General features: G+C 40.6%; 1 protein-coding gene across 1 annotated transcript in view; it reads left to right on the forward strand.

Annotated features, from left to right (window-relative positions):
• Window positions 1–14,721, forward strand: part of BRDT (bromodomain testis associated) — a gene marked incomplete at both ends in the record, with an annotated part of 57,342 nt that extends 42,621 nt beyond the window's left edge. Inside the window, 4 exons of the mRNA XM_080691468.1 lie at window positions 1,542–1,642; window positions 6,484–6,689; window positions 8,056–8,233; window positions 14,653–14,721. Coding sequence (XP_080547594.1) covers window positions 1,542–1,642; window positions 6,484–6,689; window positions 8,056–8,233; window positions 14,653–14,721 — 554 coding nt within the window. The remainder of the gene's footprint in view (window positions 1–1,541; window positions 1,643–6,483; window positions 6,690–8,055; window positions 8,234–14,652) is intronic.
• Between the last annotated feature and the right edge of the window lie 2,035 nt (window positions 14,722–16,756).

The following is a 16,756-nucleotide window of genomic DNA, read 5'->3' on the forward strand; positions in this document are numbered from 1 at the left end:
AAAAATAATAAGCTGGGCGTGCTGGCCCATGCTTGTAATCCCCGCGCTTGGGAGGCTGAGACAGGAGGATCGTGCAGGTTCGAAGCCAGCCTCAGCTGGCTTAAGAGACTGTGTTTCCAAATAAAATATAAAATAGGTCTGGAAGTATAGCCCGGAGGTAGAAGGTCCCTGGGTTCCATCTCCAGTACCACAAAATAATAATAATAATAATAATAATAATAATAATAATGAATAAAAATAGAGCTGGGAGTATAGCTTAGAGGTAGAATGCCTCTGGGTTCAGTCTCCAGTCACACACACACACACACACACACACACACACACACACACACACACACACCACGGAGAGGGGGAGAGAAAGAGAGGGAGGGAGGGAGGGAGGGAGGGAGGAAAGGAGAGAGCGAGAGAGAGAGAGAGAGAGAGAGAGAGAGAGAGAACAAAAACAATAAGGAAATGTAAGCCGGGCGTGGTGGCGCATGCTTGTAATCCCCACGATTGGGAGGCTGACAGGAGGATTGCACGGGTTCAAAGCCAGCCTCAGCTACTTAGTGAGGCTCTCAGCAACTTAGTGAGACCCTGTTTCCAAATAAAATATAAAAAAATGGTCTGGGAGTATAGCCTGGAGGTAGAAAGCCTCTGGGTTCCACCCCCAGTACCACCAAAAAAAAAAAAAAAAAAGGAAATGTAGTGGCAGATATAGCCAATAGTCCAAAGACAGGTTGATCTTAGGCATAATTTGATAATTTGATCCAGGGTTCAAACTGTTTCTATAAGTTGGGTGTGGTAGCATATACTTTAATTCCAGTACTTGGGAGGCTGAGACAGGAATCTGGGTTCTCGGATAGTCTCAGCTAATTAGTGAGGTGCTCCATAACTTAGTGAGACCCTGTTTGAAAAAGGAAGAATAAAAAATCAGCCTGGGGGTGTAGCTTGGAGGGAGAATGCCCCTGGGTTCACTCCCCAGCACCACACACACACAATTTAAAAAAACTGTTTCTGTTATCCATCCTTACCCATAATAATAAATGAAATATTTGTATTGAAACTTAAGAATTAATGAAGTTATTCATGAAACCCTGGGTTCAACACCTAATTTTGAAAAGAAGGAAGGGAGGGAGGGCAGTAGGGAGTAAGGGAAAGAGAAAGAAAGAGGAAAGGAAGTAAGGAAGGATATGATGGACAAGATTCCATAGCTTGCTCTGGTCAACTCAGAGAGTGAAATGTTTTGCGTTTCTTACCCAGTCACCTCACCAGCTGTTATCGCCAACTATATCTGATGTCTTAATTCTTTCATTCTCTCTGTTTTGTTTGTTCTAAAATCGGCCACCCAAGCAGCATCTTTCCTTGGAAGTGCTACATTGGTCTGTTCTTTCTAAATGAGTTACTGGTGGGGGGATAAAATCATCATGATTGGCATGGTCTAATTGAGACCCACCTCAGGAGCTGAAGTCAGCCTACAAACTGGAGAGCTCTGTAGCATGGGGACAGATAAGTAGGAGGAAATCTTTTGATCACAGCGTTCTAAAAATGTGTTCCTCTAGGTGATTCCAAACAACTCTTGAATGGCCCAACTGTAGCGCAGCCATCGGGTGACGGTGACAGAAGCGTGTTGGAATCTGGATGTCAAGCGCCTGTGCAGAAGGTACAAAGCAAAGCGGTCGTTCTTATGAACCTTGAAGGGATTGAAAACTGAGTATGAATTGAGATAGTCTGGAGCCCCAGTTTCATTCTGATCTTGGATGTCTAAGCCTAATCTTTGGTTGTGTAAGTTAAACGCAGATGTGAGCAGCATCCTTTCCCTACCCACTACCTCACTTCTCATGCTTCTGTGTATTTGCAAATTCCATAGTGCTGATATTTACCTGCTGTCCCACTTTGTGAGTGTGCGCATGTGCCAGGGACTAAAGTCAGGGTTTTGCACATGCTAAGTACATGCCTTACCACTGAGCTGGGGGTGTAGCTCAGGTGTAGAACCCCCTGGGTTCAGTGCTGTGTGTGTGTGTGTGTGTGTGTGTGCGCGTGTGTGTGCGCGCGCGCGCACGTGTGTGACACGTTACTTTTCTGGCAACCAACATTAATTTTTATTTTATTGCTTTTTTGGTTTACTTGACAGTCATCCAATCCCTTTAGGTTTGAAATAACAGTGCTAGAGTTTCATAACTTAAACATTTGTTTTCCTACAATCTTTATGTTTAACCTAACATAACTTTGTATTTTTGACTGGCCCAAAATTAAGTTTGAAAAGAATAAGAAATTTTCCAAAAGGGAAAAGAGCAAAAATAAGCTGTAGAACATCAAGTATCTGTCATAACATAGAAGCTTGTACTGTAGGCCCTTGATCCTGCGGTCCTCCCACCTCAGCCTCCCAAGCACTGGTATTATAGGTATGGGCCACACAGCCTGTATACTCTTTTTAAATTCCCAGGGCCTAGCTTATAATAGAAACTCAAGTATTAGGACGAAATCTTAAGAAAAAATGTGGTCCCTCAGCAACTAACAAGACTATTTCCAAATAAAAAAATAAAATTGGGCTGAGGGTGCAGCTCAGGGATAGGATGCCCCAGGCTTCTATCTCCAGAACCACAAGGAGGACGAAGTGGGATTGTGTTGCTTATTCTCTTCACAAGAAAGGGCCAAGCAGTCTGTTTTTATAATTAACATCATTTCCCACCTTTGCGCCCTCACTAGCAACAGAATTAACATTTATTGAAAAGAGGGAGCATAGAATTTGAGTGCTCCGGGACTTTTTGAGAATTCTCCTATCTGAATAAACTGCAGCCCAAATGGCTCAAGCATCATAACCAAATAGGAGTGATAATTAAAATGAATGGTTTTAACCAATTCTCAACTAACTTCTCATCTTTCTACCCAGAACCCCTAGCTTTATCTTCTTCTCTTACTTCTGCCTTAGGAAAAGGTGTCTGTTTTTGCCAAGACACATTCTTCCATCTCTACAGTTTTGTTCCAAATTTTCTTACAGTCAATAGGTTTAATCTCCCGGCATCTCTATAGGCTCTATTCGTTGTTGTTGTTGTCATTGTCGTTGTTGTTGTTGTTGTTGTTGTTGTTGTTGTTGTTGTTGTTTTCCAATACTAGGGATAGAACCCAGGGAGCTCTACCACTGAGCCACATCTGAAGCCCTTTTTATTTGAGATAGGGTCTTTCTAAAATACCCAGGCTAGCCTTGTACTTGCAGTCCTCCTGCCCCAGCCTTCCAAACCCCTGGGATTACAGGCATGCACCACCATACCTGGCTCCATTATTCCTTTCCATCTTATTTTCTCACTACCTGCTTGCATCTTAAACTGGTTTCTCAACTGACATAGTTGATATATTAGGGTGGGTAAATCTTTATCAGGTCTAGGTCTATGCATCATAGAATGCTTAGTAGGAACCCAAACTTCTGTTGGCTAACATCAGAAATACTTTTTCTCGTGCCAGGTGTGATAGTGCACACTTGTAATCCCAGTACTTAGGAGGCTGAGAGGGGAGGGTTGCAGTTTCGAGGCCAGTCTTAGCTACTTAGACACTCCGCAATTTAGTGAGAACTTGTTTCAAAAATAAATAAGAAAAAATAGGGTTGGGGGTAGAGCTCAGAGATAGAATGCCCTAGTACTGCAAAAAAATAAAAATTAATACAAACTTTTTCACCCATTCCAATGTGGCAACCCAAAACATATACTAACATTGCCAAAGGTTTGCCTCAGTAGGAGGTGGTGGCAAATCCTCCTCCAGCTGCGAGCTGGGGGGGGGGTCTTCATTTTTCGTAGCTAAACTCACCCTGCGCCTGTGACTTGCTCTCTCCAAGGACCCGGGGATTTCTAAAATAGGTGCCTCTATCTCGACACCTTGATAGGGTATGAAACCCCAGGGTCTTCTACTCCAAGGTGATTTCAGTTTATCGTCTCTGTGCCGATGTCTAAAATATATACTTGTGGTCCTAAGGCTCTTTAGCCTTTTTAATTTTCAAAACAGGGTCTCACTGAGTTGCAAAGGCTACACTAAGTAGCTAAGGCTATCCATGAACCGTGATCCTCTGGTCTCTGCCTCTTGAATGCTGGGATTACAAGCGTGCTCCACCACGCCCAGTAGAACCAAGCCTTATTGATTTAAGCTATTTTTTCTGTTTTTTTTTTTTTTTTTTTTTTTTTAATTTGGAAGCAGTGTCTCACTAAGTTGTGGAGAGCCTCAGTAAGTTGCCGAGGCTGGCTTTGAACCTGCTCTCCTCCTATCTCAGCCTCCTTTAGTACTAGGATTCTGAGTGTGCCACCACGCCTGGCTGTTTGAGCTATTTCAACATTCACATTTGGTCCTGTGCTGTCCTTGCTCTAATCCACTCTCCTCAGCATCCTTACGTTGGTTCTCTCTGATCCTTTCCTCACCTGTATGAAAGTTTTAGTGGTTCCCAGCTGTGTCTCTAGAATGAAGATTAAGCACCTCTACATGTGATCTCAGTCTAGTTTCTAATCTTTATGACTATGCCTTAGAATTGCCTGAAGCCTTGTTACCCATTTCTCCCCATACACACCTATTAATACCCTTGATTATGTTCTTTCTTCCATAAGGAATATGTCCCATCCTCGTGTCTACCTGTCAGAGCCTCTATTCTTCATGACATTCACAAACTTTCCTGGACTCTGGCCCTATATGTAAATGTGCTTGTTTTAGAGTCTTCAAAAATTTCATTGCAGTGAATATCAGTTTCAGGACCCAGAGCCAGAGACGAGGGTTTCATTCTCCTGTCTATCCCCCATTAAATGTACTACCAGGTATTACCTGTCTTGTTTCAAATCTGTGTTGGAAAGTGAGATTCAGGAACTGATTTTAGCCAATTTCATTGATAAGGGAAAAAACAGGTTTTACTGGCAACTTATTAGGAAGCATAAGTGGATAACTATTTGAAGGTACCTCCGTGTGTAAGATGTGGGGAAGAGATGTTCTGACATACTACTTGGGGACAGAAATAGATATATCAGTCATACATTTTCTTTTTTTTTTTTTTTTTCCTATATGGGATGTTGGTCAACATTTTCCCTTAGTTTTCTCCTACCTTGTCATGGAAATAATATCCAAAGAGGAATCAAGGCCTGTGATCCCAGGAATCAAGCCAGGCTGGTGGTGCAGGCTGTAATCCCAGTGCTTGGGAGGCTGAGACAGGAGGGTCGCAGGTTGGAGGCCAGCCCCAGCCACTCAGTGAGAAACTATTCAAAACAAAAAGGGTTCAATCCTCAGTAACCCCCACAAACAGCAAGTAAGCATAATTATTAAGGAGACATTTATAAAAAGAAAAAAATTAATAGAATATTATAATAGCTGGGTGTGATGGCACATGCTGTAATCTCTGAACTTGGGAGGCTGAGACAAGAGGATCATGAGTCCACGGCCAGCCTCAGCTTTTTAGTGAGGCCTTCTGCAACTTAGTGCAACCCTGTTCTAAAATAAAGAATAAAAATAGGGCTGAGATGTCACTCATAGGCAGAATGCCCCTGGGTGCAATCTCCAGTACCACAATCAATCAATTGATCAATATAATGTTGTATAATTCTTTATCATAGGTACGCAGGTTAACTCTGAGAAAAGTCAACTAGATTTATAATGTCTAATATGGTAGCCTATAGTCACAGGTGGCTACTGGCTCCTTAAAAGGTGGCTGGAGCAACTGAGACATATATGGGAGGCTGAAATAGAAGAATAAAAGGTTCAAGGCCGGTTTTAGCAATTTAGTGAGATCCTGTTTTAAAATAAAAAATTTACTTTTTAATTAATTTGAATTTTAAAATGGCACAATCCAGTTATTGGAAAGCTTAAGTATAGAGCATCTTAGTTCTATATAACTACTTTATAATTTATAAAGGTAATTAGAGCTCAGTTGTTTCTAATCAGAATTTATAATTTAAGATGTGCTATAAATATAAATAACAACTCCAGGGACTTAAACTTTCTATATTTTGTTAAGTAAAATACAATATAATTAACATTGAAATCTTAAGAGCTTTAAATATGGCTACTAGAATTATATTTTTATTGGGTAGAATTAATTTCAACCATAGCACATCTTAAGAATGGTGGCCAAGTAAAGAAAGATTGTTCTCAATAGATCCCGGGCCATTCCATTCTTATGGCATAATCTTACTTTGCCTATTCTTAATCATTTGTATATTTGTTTTATTTTTCCTGTAGGGTCATAATTATCTTGATTACAGTGAATGATTATTTATTTTTATATTCCTTGCATATTATCATACAATTAGTGTATATCATATTAAGTTGAAATCACTGGTGACCAGGCTACTTTAACTTGCTCGTAGATGAATAATTGAGTTTAGATGATCTGTTAGCCTGTTTTCCCCCCTGACTTTAGTAAAAGTATATGAAGGCCTTGGGAATCTGAATGTGAACTACTACTGTATCAAAAGATATTGTTTTCCTTCCAAAATTTGGTTGATATCTGTAGACATAGACTGAATCAAATATTTATTTTAGGATATAAAGATTAAGAATGCTGACTCTTGGAAAAGTTTAGGCAAATCAGTGAAAACGCCAGGTGTACTGAAATCTTCAGATGAGCTCTTCAACCAATTCAGAAAAGCAGCAATAGAGAAGGAAGTGAAAGCGCGGACACAAGAGCTAATGCGGAAACACCAGGAGCAGAGCACGAGGGAGCCAAAAGCACCACAGGAGAACCCCAGGTCTGTCATGTGCCCGATGAAAGAGCCCGTGGGAGGCACAGAAATATGTTTTAATATGTGTTCAGTGTCTATGGCTTAGCTACTGTAGAACACAGAATGAATTGCAATTGTAAAAAGCCCACTTTTATGGACATTTTTTCTAAGTGATAGTATCTATTTTGAAGAAGATGGAAAACATCAAGTGGTCAAGCTAGTAAAGATACAAATATTACCGAATTATAAAAATGTTATTTTCCAGCCAGGTGTGGTGGTGCACGCTTGTAATCCCCGCGCTTAGGAGGCTGAGACAGGAGGATCACAGAGGTTTGATGTCAGCCTCAGCTACTTAGTGAGGCTCTCAGCAACTTAGTTGAGACCCTGTTTCCAAATAAAATAGAAAATAGGTCTGGGAGTATAGCCCGGAGGTAGAAAGCCTCTGGGTTCCACCCCAGTACCACCAAAAAAAGAAAAACAAACAAACAACCAACCAAATCCCTGCACTTGGGAGGCAGAGACAGGAAGATCATACAGGTTTGAAGCCAGCTGTGCTGGCATAAAAGACCCTGTTTTCAAATAAAAAAGTATAAAAATAGGTCTGGGAGTGTGACCTGGAGGTATAGAAGGGTTTCCAGGAACCCCAGTACCACAAAAAAAAAAAAGTTATTTTCCAGAGATGCCTTAGTTTTCCCATTCTATATGTGTACAAAGATAATGGTGCACCTTGGTCACAGTTTCCTTTATATATTTTTTATTGTCACCGTTTCCTAAAACTTTTTATTATATTGTCAACATAGATTACCTGTTTGACACATCAAAAAAAATGATTAAAAGCTGGGCATATGGCATACTCTTGTAAACCCCAGTACTTGGGAGACTGAGAGAAAAAGATCACAGGTTCAAAGCCAGCCTCAACAACTTAGCAAGACCCTCAGCAACTTAGTGAGACCCCGTTTCAAAATAAAAAATAAAATATGCTTGGGGGTATAGCTCATAGGTAGCACACCCTTGGGTTCAAGCCTCCGTAAAACACACACACACTTTAAAAAAAAAGTCATAGTGTAAGAAAATGGGTATCTAGTACATTGTTTTGTAATTGTTATTTAATAATGTATCTTTGGTTGAGAATGATGGCACATGCCTATAATACCAATGTCTCATTGGGAGGCTGAGACAGGAGCATCAAAGGTTCAAGGCCAGTTTTAGCAATTGAGTGAGACCCTGTTTCAAAATCAAAAAAGATTATGAGTGTACTTGAAGGTAGAATGCCCAGGGGCTCAATCTCCAGTACCAAAATACTCATAATCAATAATAACAGTAATAATGTGTCTTTGTAGTAAAAACTTTTAAGGATCTTGAAACCTACTTTGAGCTTTACTCTTTCTGTAAGGGACCTTGGAAACGGATTGACTCCAGAATCTTTTTCAAATAAAATGCAAAGCAAATGCCATGGAGAAGAGCAGAAAGAAGGTCAGCCATTGGATGCTCCCGACAGAAGCAACCCCTGGCTTCTCAAGGACCGCAGCTTAGCAAGAGAGAGAGAGCAAGAGCGGAGGAGGAGAGAAGCAGTAAGTGAGCTTTAGTTTGCTAAATCTAACAAGGGCAAGATTTGAGCAGAGCACGTCTCTCATATGCTCAAAAGGCACACGAGGGCGGTTATTAAGTGGCAGTGGAGATCAGGTTCTAAAATTAGAACTTAAATAAAAACTTTATAATCAAAAGAGCCAGGCATAACGTAATACTGAGCATTAATCCTGTAGCTGTTTAGCCTGCTTAGGTCCAAATCATGGCTTCTGCAAGCTGAATGAGGTGGCACACACCTGTAATCCCAGTACTTGGGAGGCTGAGGCTAGAGGATCACAGGTCCAAGGCCAGCCTCTTCAACTTAGTGAGACCCTGTTTCAGAATAAAAAATAAAAAAGGCCTGGGGGTATAACTCAGAGGTAGAATGCCCCCACATTCAATCTTTAATATAAACACACACCTAGGTTCTATTATTTACTAGACTTTTGGGCCCTGAAAGTTTGTTTACTCTCCCAATTTTCTCATTTGTAAAGAGGGAATAATGATAGCTGTTTTGAAAATAAAATGAGTTAACATGCATTAAGCGCATAGAAAATTGCATGGCACATGAGTGAAACGATTTGCCACTTAGTCTTATTAGTCTACCAGTTTGAAAGTCCTTGTTTTCAAAATTAATCCTACATTCCTCTGTTTTATTATTTTCTCTCTACTTTTTCTTGGATAAATTACAGCTCCATTGTATGGACATACCACAGTGTCGTCATCCACTCACTCACCAGATGGCATCTTGGTCACCTCCAATCTGCGGCAGTTATGAATTAAGCCGCTGTAATATGATTCTCTGTGTGCACATTTTTTTGTGGATGCTTTCAACTCATCTTTATTTTTTTAGAAGACTTTTTTTCCTGGATAAAGAATTATAGACTGTTAGTATTTTTCTCTCAGTAATTTAAAGATATTCCGTCACCAGGTTCCTTGCTTACATTGTTTCTAGTGAAAAACCTTAGTTCTCTGTTTATAAAGGTCTTAGGAGGCTTTTATCATGTTTATTCTCAATGGGTTTCAGCAGTAGTTTCCACAGTTCTTCATGTTTCTTGTGCTTTTTTGGGCTTGTTGGAGATACCCGTTTATGTTGATGGTATTGGTAGTACTGGGGATTGAACCCAGGACTAATGCCTGTTAAGGAGGTGATCTATCACCGAGCTACCTCCCCAGCCAAGATCTGTATACTTTTTATCAAGCCTGGGAAAATTTTGGCCATTCTTCTTCATATTATGTCTCCTTCAACCCTTTTGAAGACTCCAGTTACTCTTTTTTTTAGCCTACGTAAGGTTGTCTCACAGCTCACTGGTGCGCTTTTCCTTTTTTTAATTTTTTCCCCCCCGGTACTGGGGGTGGAACTCAGGGGCATTCTACCTCCAAGCTACACTCTCAGCCCTATGCTTTTATTCTTTATTTTTGAAACAGGGCCTCACTAAATTGCTGAGGCTGTCCGAGAACCACAATCCTCCTGTCTCAGCCTACCAAGTACTGGGATTCCAAGCATGTGCACCATGCCCAGCTGCTTTTTCTTTTTTGTGTTTGTGGTGCTGAGAATTAAAGCTAAGGGCATTCTACCTCTGAGCTACACCACCCCACACACCCAATTTCCACTCGCTCTTTTCTTTGGAAACAGGGTCTGGATAAATTGCTGAGGCTGTCCTCAAACCTTTCATCCTTCTGTCTAGAACTACAGGCCTGTGCCACCACACCCAGCTCATTAATGCTTTTTTTTTTTAATTTTTAGAATTCTCTTTTTCCCTGATGGCTAGTGACGTTGAACATCTTTTCATGTATCTATTGGCCATTTGTATCTCTTCTTTTGTGAAGTGTCTATTTAGTTCATTTGCCCATTTCTTAATTGGGTTGTTTGTTTTGCTAGTGTAGAGTCTTTTGAGCTCTTTGTATATTCTGGATATTAGCCCCCTATCAGAGTGGTGGCTGGTAAAGATTTTCTACCATTCTGTAGGCTTCCTCTTTCGGTTCTTGATGGTGTCCTTTGATGAGAAGAAACTCTTTTTTGAAGAGATCCCACTTATTAATTCTTGCTTTATTTCCTGCGCTTTGGAAGTCTTATTGAGAAAGTTACTCCCTGTGCCTGAGGTTGTTCAATGGAGGAGCTACATATGAATATATGTAATAGTATAAATATAACATGGTTAACCTGGACACTCTCTGTTGGGAGGGGGGAAGGGAAATGGAGGGGGAAGGGCATGAAGCGCAACCTAAATGTACACCACTTTTAATATGTTCCACTTATAAAAAATAAAAATTAAAAAAAATTTTAAATAATTCTTTTTTTCCTTTACATTTTTTTTTGGCTTTGTTTTTGTTTTATGATACTGAGGATTGAACTCAGGAGCATTCATCCTCCAAGCTACACCCCCAGACCTTTTTATATTTTGTTTTGTTTTAAAACAGAGTCTTGCTAAGTTGCTGAGAGCCTTGCTAAGTTACTGAGGATGGCCTCAAACCTGCTATCCTTCTGTGTCAGCTTCCCAAGTACTGGATTACACCATATTACACCACCACGCCCGGCTTCCTACTATCATCCTTGACAACCTGAGCCCTTAACTTGGCTGCTAGTTGATTGATTCTTCCTGGAAAAATAACTAGTGATTTGACATTTAGCAGAGTCCCCAAGTAAGACAGGAATTGGACTCTCATGCCACGTTTCTTGACCAAGCTTTGATCTTCAATCTGAATAGTTGAAGTTATGTATGAGGAGAGAAAGGCATACATATTGTATGGTATCAGCTGCAAAGAGCATTAGCTAAAATTTAAGTCATGATATATAAGGTTAATTGCTATATAGAAGAGCTGATCCTCTAGCAATAAGTACTCCATCTGTATAGATTTTAGTCAACTTGGAAGAGAACTTAAAATAAGACTATACTTAAAACCTTTAAGCCGGGCGTGGTGGCGCACGCTTGTAATCCCCGCGATTGGGAGGCTGAGACAGGAGGATCGCACGGGTTCGAAGCCAGCCTCAGCTACTTAGTGAGGCTCTCGGCAACTTAGTGAGACCCTGTTTCCAAATAAAATATAAAATAGCCCAGAGGTAGAAAGCCTCTGGGTTCCACCCCCAGTACCACCAAAAAAAATTGAAAAATTAAAACCTTTATATAAAAGCAGGTTTCATTACATATTCTTGAAATTTTCCAGTACGGCTGCATTGTGGCAGCACTGCTGGCATTTAGAATAGGGCGGCACCTCCAACTCTCACGCGGCAGGCTTGACTTGGCATCCTAGGAGCTGGGCAGTAGGAAAGGAGTCTGGTTTAATACTTAAGGAGAAGCTTTTTTGGCTCTTAGCATACTCTATAAGAAGTTTTTGTAGTTTATTGAGTCAGATATACCCTTTTATTCTCATTTAGGTAGGTAGGTCATAATCCCAAATCTTGTTTGATGTAGCCAATGAGAATGCCAGTTCACATCCAGGAAGCCAGCCAGCTGGTTCCAAATTGCTGCTTTTGTGTGGTCTGTTACCTGGTCTTTTTTACCTGGTCACTCTGGTCTGTTGCTCTTCTTCTTGGGAGAAAGGACTTTTAAATTATTTGATGTAATTTTAGATGGCAAAGAATATCTAATCTATATAACAAAAACATGTTTAAAAACGCTTCAAATTCAGTAAACACTTGTTTCCTTTGTCTTAATTAGCTTTTTTCTACTTCAGTTTTTTGAGGGTTTTTGTTTGTTTTATTTTTTCTTTCTTTTTTTTCTCCTCTTCTTCCTCTTCCTCCTCCTCCTCCTCCTCCTCCTCCTCCTCCTCCTCCTCCTCCTCCTCTTCTTCTTCTTCTTCTTCTTCTTCTTCTTCTTCTTCTTCTTCTTCTCCTTCTCCTCCTTCTCCTTCTCCTTCTCCTTCTCCTTCTCCTTCTCCTTCTCCTTCTCCTTCTTCTTTTTTTGAAGTACCGGAGATAGAACCCAGGGGCATTCTACCTCCTAGCTACACACCCAGCCCTACTTTTCATTCTTTATTTTGAAACAGGGTCTCAGTACTAGCTGAGGCTGTCCTCGAACCGCTGTCCTCCTGGTCAGCCTCCCAAATACTGGAATTACAAGCGTATGCCACCATGCCCAGCTTATTTTTTATTTTTTTATGATTTTGTGGTACTGCGGGTGGAGTCAAGGGGCTATTCTACCTCCAGGCTATATTCCCAGACCTATTTTTTTTTATACTTTATTTGGAAACAGGGTCTCACTAAGTTGCTGAGAGCCCCACTAAGTAGCTGAGGCTGGCTTCAAACCTGTGTGATCCTCCTGTCTCAGCCTCCCAAGCGCTGGGATTACAACTGTGCGCCACACCATGCCCGGCTACTTCATCTTTTTTTTTTTTTTTTTGGTGGTACTGGGGTTCCTGGAAGCCCTTCTACCTCCGGGCTACACTCCCAGACCTATTTTTATATTTTTATTTAGAAACAGGGTTTCTTAAGCCAGTGCGGCTAGCTTCGAACCAGCGCAATCCTCCTGTGTCTGCCTCCCAAGCACGGGGATTACAAGCGTGCGCCACTACGCCCGGCATTATTTTTTAAAAAGCATTTAAGCTTTAATAAAAAGCTTTTAAAAGTACTTAATAAAAAGCATTTTTTCTGAGTGTCATATATACCATTTGATTTGATCTTCAGAAATGCCTCTATAAAGAATGTACTTGCTGCTGGGCATGGTGGCGCGTGCTTGTAATCCCCGCGCTTGGGAGGTGGAGACAGGAGGATCATGCAGGTTGGAAGCCAACCTCGCTGGCTTAAGAGACCCTGTTTCCAAATAAAAAAATATAAAAATAGGTTTGGAAGTGTAGCCCAGAGGTAGAAGGGTTCCATCCCCAGTACCACCAAAAAAAAAAAAAAAAAAAAAAAGGAATACACTTGCTGCCAGGCATGGTGGTACACGCTTGTAATCCCAGTATTTGGGAGACTGAAACCAGACAGCCTCAGCTACTTAGTGAGGCCCTTTGCAACTCAGTGAGACCCTGTTTCAGAATAAAAAATAGGGCTGGGGTGTCACTCGGAGGTAGAATGTAGCTAGATTCAATCCCCAGTACCTGAAAATAAATAAATAAACAAAAAAACAAACAAAAGAATACACTTACTTTAATAATTTGCCTTAGGTTACACAATTAACAAGCTGCAGAATCAAGTAAAACCCATACTTTAGCGCATGCCTGTAATCCCCGCGCTTGGGAGGTAGAGACAGTTGGATCGCGCAGGTTCGAAACCAGCCCCACTGGCTTAAGAGACCCTGTTTCCAAATATAAAAAAGTCTAAAATAGGTCTGGGAGTGTATCCTGAAGGTAGAAGGGCTTCCAGGAACCCCAGTACCACCAAAAAAAAAAAAAAAAAAAAAAAAAAAACCCATACTTTAACATTACATATTAGAATTCTCTCATACAGGAAAAATACTGGTTCATTCAGAATACTTTTATGTGTCTAGTATTGTGTTGGCTACAGAAATAAATAAAACAGTACTCTCTTAGTTTATATTCTTATTTATTTATTTGCAATACTAGGAGTTGAAGCCAAGGCCTCATACATGCTAGACAATCATTCTACCCCTTCTTATCTATAAGATAAGAAGCTATATCCCATTCTTTCCTTCTCCCTTTATTTTATTTTATTATTATATTTTCTGTGTGTGTGTGGAATTGGGAATTGAACTCTTTTTTGTTTTGAAACAGGGTCTTGCTAGGTTTCTGAGGGTCTTGCAACATATTTGACACTGTTCTCGAATTGTAATCCTCCTGTCTCAGCCTCCCAAGTACTAGGATTTCAGGCATGTGCCACCATACCCAGCTTATCTTTTTTTTTTTTTTTTTGAGATAGAGTCTAAGTTTCCCAGGCTGGCCTTGAATTTATGATCCCCCTATCTCACTCTCCTTTGTAGCTAGAATTACAGGCGTGTACCACTGTGCCCACCTCTCAGTTCATATTCTTTTTTTTGGTAGTGCTTGAGATGAAAACTAAGGGCCTTCTACCTCCGGACTACACTCTCAGACCTATTTCATATTTTATTGGAAACAGGGTCTCACTAAGTTTCTTAGGTCTCACTAACTATCTGAGGCTGGCTTTGAACCTGTGTGATCCTCCTGTCAGTTTCCCAAGTACTGGGATTACAAGCGTGCGCCACCATGCCTGGCTCAGTTGATATTCTTATTAATACCCACTCTGTCAATATGGAGAGTCCAATTCCTGTCTTACTTGGAGAAAAAGGTCAAACTTATTCTTCATTCTCTTATGAGTTTTAATTTTTGTCACATGAATAATATGTTAGCAAAAACCAAGTGGCAGTATAACAAATGAAAAATTATGTACAAGTTTATTATATTAGTCTGCATTTTGTATTATCTGTTCCCAAATGTTGCATAATCATTTTTATGTAGCTGTTATAAAAGCATACACTTTTAAAGTAATTAAAAATCTTTTTTTCTACAGATGGCGGGTACCATTGATATGACTCTTCAAAGCGACATTATGACAATGTTTGAAAACAACTTTGATTAAAACTTGGTTTTTAAATTAACCATCACTTTAAATGAATAATATAAAAGATTACAATACATATGGCAAAATGATTGCTTTCGGACACCAAGATATATTGTATTTCGACTGCTCTACAATGATTAAACAGTTTTCACTTACATTTTTAATAGCTATATGTTCATTTTTTAATGATATCATTTATAAAAAATTTTAAGATTTGGATTTCTTAAAATTGAATAGATTCCCATATGTTATTCATTCTCCAAATAATTGTCAGCTGAATATTATAGGCCCTCATGTAAGCGATGATAATCCTAAAGAGATAATCCTTGATTATTTAAAGAATGAATATATAAAAGTGTACCAAAAACAGTTCCTGTTGAAGTTTTTAACGTGTGTGTGTGTGTGTGTGTGTGTGTGTGTGTGTGTGTGTATGTTACTAAGGATGGAACCCAGGAGCATTCTACCTCTGAGATACACCCCCAGCCCTTTTTAAATTTTTATTTATTTATTTATTTTTAATTTTAAGATAGGGGCTCAGTAAGTTGCTGAGGGACTCTCTGAGTTGCTGATGTTAGCCTTGAACTTGCAATCTTCCTGTTCCAGCCTTCCATGTACTGGGATTACAGGTGTGCACCACCATACTTGTCTGGTTTTAACTTTTATTTTATTTTATTTTTATTTTATGTTATTTTATTATAGCATTGGTTCATCTATCATTTGAGAAACCAGTAACTCCAACAAGCTTCAGAATATTCTTGACACTGGGGCTCACCTCACCCCCAATCCTGGACCTTATTACTCCTCTTTCTCTGGCACGGTGGAGAAGAGGCTCAGTCAAGCTGGATCCTGGCTGGATGATGGGTGCTTTGAAAGCCGTCATGTGGCACTTTCTCGCCAGCTCCAATAAAGAGCCATGGAGGCAAGATTGGGAAATGCACGTGGGGCAAGCTTGATGGTCTCTCCATGACATATTGTACCAAGAAACTCAAACCAACTCCCGGTCTCCTTTTTGAGGGCTTTCCCCGTAGTTATAAATGCCAGAATTTCTGCAGCAACTGCAGGGAGAGCGATGGCTCCGTCCGTGCACTGATCTAGATATTGCTTGATCATTACATGTGTGGTCATCTGAGCATAACATGATACCATTCTGATTTGCTCCATCAATTCTTTGCCCGGGGACTTGAATCTTGTGGCAAGGAGTCCTAGCCTTCCGGCCCAAGGCTGGGAGTTGATCCAGTCCACAGCAGCAGCAGGTTGATATACGTTGAGGAATGTGGCTGACTCACCATGACCACTCTTGCCTAGAGTGACCAAAAGTGCTTTGAATCTCTTCTTGATTAGCTCTGAGCCACTCCGTATCTTTTCTGACATAGCAATTGCTGTACCCATCAGCAAGGTACAGCAATGACTGAGTATGGAAGACATTTCCAAGGCTGTCAGCTGTCACTCGTCTAAGCTGTCCATCCTCAGTGTTGCAGTGTCGTAAGCCAAACCCGTGCTTGTCTGGAGAGGCGCTGATAAATAGGAGCATTCTGGAACTCCTACAGCCACCATAGCTTCCCAGAGCCCAGGAAACAAGTAGCATAGGAAGACAAGACTCCCAGTTGCTGGATGGAATTTTGCTCTGTGTTCATGGTTTAGCATAAAGAACACATTTTTCTTGATGTCTTCTTTCTTCCCGATTCTGGGATGAGGCTCAGTACTATCACTAGGGTATGCTGTAAAGTCCCTTGACAGCAAGAATTCTGATTCTAACTTAGGACTGGATGCCTCAATTTCTTGCTCATCTACCTCCATGGAGCCAGGTAATGATATTCTGCTCCCTTTGTTCCCACGGGTGAGTGACTTAGTTCTTGGTTTTAACTTTTAAAACAGATATTTGTCTGCCTTTAGAAGTATTTAGAGCTTCTTGGCCCATGCCTGTAATCCCAAAGACTCAGAAAGCTGAGACAGTAGTGCAGGGCGTGGTGGCGCACGCTTGTAATCCCCACGCTTGGGAGGCAGAGACAGGAGGATCGCGCAGGTTCGAAGCCAGCCACACGTGCTGGCTTAG

The sequence above is a fragment of the Muscardinus avellanarius genome (genome assembly GCF_963383645.1).
Source record: "Muscardinus avellanarius genome assembly, chromosome: 3".
Classification (NCBI taxonomy): Eukaryota; Metazoa; Chordata; class Mammalia; order Rodentia; family Gliridae; genus Muscardinus; species Muscardinus avellanarius.